Raw genomic sequence first — 6,000 nt, 5'->3', positions numbered from 1 at the left:
CTCTTTCTAACCTTATGCCTGCATAATGGAAGTTCCATGAACTTGGATGTAAACTGCAATCTTGCCTAAGAAGAGAAGGCTCATCATCTTGGTGGATCTCCAAGAGGTGGATCTGAGACCAGGCAACAAAACCTGTATCAGCCTGCCCTGTGCCATGGTGTTCCCTGTCTGGTGGGTAGGATTGGTGGTCCCCAAGTGCACAGTTTAGCCCTTAGCTCAGCACAGCAAGTCCTGGGCCAGGAATGGGTGTGCCACCTTTTGGGGAGCCTCGTAAGATGTGTAGCTCTGCTAAGTGCCCACCCCTGGGCCCCTAACAACAAATTAACTTCTCAGGCACATGCCTACGGTCCTGTGACAAAAAAAAAAAGACTACTTGCATGCAAAGATTTTACAAATTTGGTCATTGTGACCAAACTTTATTACCCATTTTATGGAACCGTGACAAAAGTCTAGGAATCAAGCAACATGGGGATCACAGAGGCTATTATGTTTATTGTGCTGAACAGACTGTGATAAACCATTAAAGGAACATTTTCAACAAGCAAGCGATTTGAAGTACAATCATAGACAGCAACTCTACATGAAGAACAAAGCAAAGAGTTAGAAGACACTCAAAAGGAAAAGTAAACTGTAGTTCAACATCTTAAAGCAATTTTTTTTTCCTGCAAACACACCTCTCTTGCAGAAATGGTAGAAGAGTTACATGTCCAGTCATAGTTAGCAGTGACCAATGACAGCAAAGAACAGTCGTATAAAATTTATCTCCCACAAAAATAAACTATATATATAAAAAAATTTTATGATGTTCTCACTGACTCAATGGCCACATGCAATTTTTCAGTCTGAAAAAATGAGGTATAGTAGGCCCTAAGAGGTAGTAATGTGTTTTGATTGTACTACAATATATAGAAAATGTAAGATTCGGTTCATCAGAGTGGTAAGTCTCAGAGGTTGAAGAGTGACAAACACACAGCAATTATTTCTGTGTCATCCACTGAACACCGTGGTTTTAAAAAATGCGAAAAAAAACCCCTCAGACCCCAAAAGGGACTTGCTAAGGCTTGATTTGATGCCCTTTGAAGGCAGCAAAATTCCTATTACTGCCTTCAAGTGACACTGGATTTGGCCTGTTAGAGCTACTGTATAGCTAGGATTATTTCTCTTTCACTTGATATTATCATGTCTAGTTAATAATATTCCAATCAGCTCTTTCCCAGCAATTTCCAGCACTGAACACTGCACAGTCTTTCGTGGAGGTCCACATTTCTTGACACTGCCTTTTGGAAGAAGGCAGTAAATCGTTATCTCTGACTGCATTTGGCTCCATACGAAAGCCAGACCAACAGATGCCTTCCTGAGAAACTACCCCTGGCCCAGTTATTAATACAATGGTACAAAGTACTGACTAGGAAAGAGAGGAAGAAGGGAAACAAAACAGAAATACAGAAAATTAAATTGGAGGGGGAGAGAGAGAGAGAGAAAGAACAACAAAAGTGAGAGAGGGGAGAATAAAAAAATCTCTACATAAGAAGCATTTAAAATAAATCTGGCTGAAACATATTACAAAATCACATTTGTGTAAAATACACGAAAATACTTGTCAAGTATTTTCTTACAATCTACTAATTTATTTTTTTTTAAAAACACATATTTGTGATTGCATTATGCAAAAGCTGAGCTTGTTGCTTCCCACCTACAAAGCTTCAAGTTTCTTTGAAGGTTTTTTTTGTTCATTTTTTTTTCTTTTAATACGAAAGTAATTTAAAATGTGTTCATTTTCCACAAGTTATTTTACAAAAATAATTTTGAATTAGGGATTAGTTGCAGTCCTAACTGTTTCAAACGTCTCAAAACTAATGCTGAAAATAACAAGTTCATTACATTTAAAGTCTGGAGGTAGGTCTTTGTCAATCAATTAGTCCATTTCTTTAAACAATTCATTTGAGGTACAAACTTGGACAGTAATATTTAAACTTTACAGCTAAATTTTTTCTGTCATGTAGTGTCCTTGAAGAAAATTATCCTCACAAATCTATCAGCAATTCAATACAAAAATATATTCAAGTTAACAGTACATTACACAGAAGTCTAGCAGAGAGTAGAGTAAGTACATAAAATAAAACAAAACCAAAACCAAAAAACCCACACACAGAAAAAAAAAAAAAAAAGAAAAATCAAACAAACCAAGTGAAAGAAAAACACATAGTCATGCTGAAACACAAAAAAGACATTGCTTCCTTAACTGCAAAAAAGGTTGAAACAGAAATAAAGGGAAAATGCAGATACTCATGATTATCTACCCAGTAAAAATTTCCTGCATTGAATGTGTATAGCAGCATGTATTTATCAGTCTGTTGAGTTATTTGTAAAAATCAGAGGTAGTATTGAATAGTGGGGTAATATTGCATCTGGTGCTAAAAGTGCTGCTTTGAGTGAAAAGATGGAGAAATGCCACTGGCACAGAGGTGCTCAGTGAACCATCCTATGTCAAAATACATTGCTTAAAGTAATGCATGAGCTTAGCTGAGGTACATGGTGTTCATTCTTACATTGTGACTGATGAGTAATGAGAAAAGATTCAATTCTTTCAAAATACTGGTACAGGGCAAGTGGAATTAGTAGAAACTAAGCAAAAATCTGGATTATTTTTGTTCAGATATATTTATGATTAATTTCTAGGTACCTTTCTGTATGATTTAAAACACTTTTATCAGTAAAGACTTACTCATTAATGGTGTAAGAGTGGTGTCAGTCATTTTTGTTTCCATAGAAAACTCCTGGCTCTAAGAAAGCCAACTCCCTGGCTCCCTATTAGCCAGGTGATAAGGACTGTTCATTTTGTTTACTACTGCTTGTGCTGATATGTTTGTATCTGTAACTATACAACGTATCTTTGTCTTTCTTCCCTTTTGCAAAATGAAAGTACCTTTTTCATCTTGATTTCTTTCTTCTGATTACCAGCTGAATGAAATGAAAAGATCAGCTTTCATTTTTTTTTCCCGAAATAATAGTAAGTCTTAAAAAAAAATAAAAAATAAAATCAAGTACAAGTCTACAAGAAGGTTACAAAAGAAAAAGGATAGTATCTATCCCCTATCTTTGGTGTTCTAAAAGAGGGAGTTCACTAAGTAGGGAGTGGGTTGCTGGAAATGTTGCAAGGCGTAAGTGTTACACACCCAGCCTTTCCTATTTCAATGCCCATTATAATGACTATGTTACAAGTTTCTTGTTTATACGCAGTGCAGTCAATGATCTAAGCCTGATTTGGAGCTCTTCTTGACCCATTCACCCTTACTTAGCAGCTCAAACAAACTATTAGTAGGTTAGGAAAAAAGAAAACAGTAATTAAAAGTTGCATCGTTAATCTGTGTCCCCTTTGTGTTACAGCAGTTTTTCACTAGACCTGGGACTGTGAAGGGATTACAAAAGAAGATGATTAGTCGAATCCTTTTTAAGGTTATGTGATTTTTTTTTTCCCCCCAGGCAAAAGTGGAAAGACCATGGCAATAGAAAGTAAGTGGTCAAGGCAGTGTCTTCTCCCTTCAAAAGACCCAACTGCTGATGAGGTAGAAATTGCATGGTGTGATCTCCTAGTCTTCTTCTGCAGACTCTTGTGAGGACGTTTCTTCAGTCTCTTCCTAGAATACACAAATAGGAATAATGAATACCATGGTGACCATTCATCTTAGGCTGCCAGTTCATTTATCCCTCATGCAGCTGACAATTACCTCTTGAGTTAATAAAATGCCCTTTACAGCTCCTGTGACGTCTCAAGAAGCCACCTTGGGGAGAAAGGGAAGGTACTCTGCTCTCTGATCCCACACACCCTGCCTTGCCAGGTTTTTCTTCTACTCCAGGAGATGTCAAGAAAAAGCATTCTGTGCCACGCTTTGTCAAGGGCCTCTTATGGCCAGCAGACATGGGCAGCTAGAAAATGGAAAGCATTTTGAGCACATATCCAATTCTAAGCAGTTGCTCTGAGAAGTCTTCTCCTCTCCTACTGCTGCTTCATGTTTGCCATGTCAGCAAGCCTGACCAAATGTGATGCTCTTATTCTGCTTTTCAAACAAATGTTCAGTACCTTTCAGGACATGCGTGGAGAAGTGGGGGCAACTAACATTTCTAATACAAGGAGCTGTCAATGAAAAGCTGTTTTTTGATCAAACACTGAACATCACTGCCTAAGACAGCACGTGAAAAAGATCTAGGAAGAAGAGGAATTCACTCACTCAGCCAACTGAGACCTTTGAAGAATGACCATCTTAAAACAGCTTATAACAGTCTTCATACTTTAATAGATTTGATTTTCCACATGGCTTCATTTTGTCTGGGTGGCTAACTGACACAATTTATAACTCTCTTCCTTTCCCAGGCCACTACAGTACACCATTCAGCAAAGCCTGCCTTAAAGCTTGCCCGCCTTATACGACCAAACTTCCATTCATTAGTGTTTGAAACACCTCAGCTGTGAAGGGCTCCTAAATGCTACCATGTGTGACACTGCTGCGGAGGAGCGGCATCAAGGAAAAACACAGTGCTTTAATCACAGGCCACTGCTTACTGCAATTCCCTTTCAAAAGGTTTCGACCTCCCCCTGCACCTCCCTGCAAGAAAAGGCTGAAAAAAAAAGCTGCAAATCCAGGGAATAAACATAACTATAAATGAACGGATGACAGCTTAAAAAATATAACCGTAGCAGCATCAAGCCATGAGATTTCACACTGGTTTTGTTTAGTCTGCTTTGGGTTATGTGGGAAAAGTGAAATGCATGAAGGAAATGCTCCCCCCCTCTTCCTTCATGGCCCCACCCCAGCAAAAGCTTGGGCCTCAGACATTTAGACCAGGAGGTTTATACCTCTTGACAAGGAAACAGGCCATGACCTTGGGGTACTCTCTTGAGCACCAGGCACAAAGAAAGATGTAGCATGATCAAAGCCGCAGATAGAGGAGAGAGAGCAAAATCAAGTGTCAGCTGCCCTCTGACCCTGCATTTTCAATCCTTAAATTCCAAATGACACTGATCTATCATACAGATGAAGTTTTTTCCTCACAACAACTACTGTCCACTTGTAGCTGGGTTATATTCACAGAGCTGCAACAAAAATTATTCTCAACTCATGAGATGATCAAGCAAATTTTACTCTGTCTCTGGTGGCACTGGGGAAACTGAGCTCACACTCCATCAAATCCCATTAATGCATAATGCATTTTTCCTGCTTCTGTGCAGAACAGGACTGTTACAACATTTCAGTCAAGAAGAAAAATGGTATTTTCAGGCACCTACTGGAGGACTAATTTGGGCTGCATGTGGAGAGACACAGCAAAATATGCTGGTTTGAGCCTTGGTAATTCAGAACCCAGAATGCTTGTGGCAAGCCCCAGTTTTGCCTCCAAGCCAAGTATTTCAGTTAAAAAATTACGACTGTGGGTTCTGTGCTCTTAACATAATACAGGTAGACATGTTTTGGTATTTGATGATGATCACATGTTTAATTTCTTACAGCACTGTGGTCAGCCCTGAGCCTCTGATTATCATTTCCTGGAAGACCGCAGTACACACACGTGTGGGTGCGGAGCGGCAGCTCTCTTTGTTTTATGCTTGGCTTGTCAGGAGACTACTGAAACCTGATGAACTCATTTTCCATGAAGGTAGACTTCCGATCACAGAGTAAGAGGATGGGGGAGAGGCAAAGTATGTGAAAGGACATACTTCAAAGCTCAGCCAGGGTGGCCACAAGAGAGCTCTTTTTTAGTTAAAAAGTTGTCCACTCTAGTGATTTTTACTATGAATCTCACAGTATTTTTTTCTTCTTTTCCTAGTAACCCTTGCTGTAGCGACCAAGAAAATAAGTGAGAAGCTCTTCCTTCATTCATTTATATATGTACATGTAATGAAGGAAGTTTCTCTCACCTGCACATGTATGTGCAAATATGCGTACCTGTAGTACCGGGAAGGATGAGAAACTAAAAATCAAGCTAACCCCGCAACTATGCAAATAA

General features: G+C 39.1%; 1 protein-coding gene across 2 annotated transcripts in view; it reads right to left on the bottom strand.

The window, feature by feature from the left end:
* Positions 1-386: 386 nt before the first annotated feature.
* The window catches only part of HMGA2 (high mobility group AT-hook 2), a 110,267-nt gene continuing 104,653 nt past the window's right edge, over positions 387-6,000 (bottom strand). For both annotated transcript variants that reach the window (XM_015628639.3, XM_033514427.1), the window contains one exon: positions 387-3,638. In XM_015628639.3, the coding sequence (XP_015484125.1) occupies positions 3,591-3,638 (48 nt within the window). In that variant the 3' untranslated portion in view covers positions 387-3,590. The remainder of the gene's footprint in view (positions 3,639-6,000) is intronic.

This window comes from Parus major, chromosome 1A, assembly GCF_001522545.3.
Source record: "Parus major isolate Abel chromosome 1A, Parus_major1.1, whole genome shotgun sequence".
Taxonomy (NCBI): domain Eukaryota; kingdom Metazoa; phylum Chordata; class Aves; order Passeriformes; family Paridae; genus Parus; species Parus major.
Note: the sequence above shows the minus strand (reverse complement) of the source record. Positions and strands in the feature narration are given on the sequence as shown.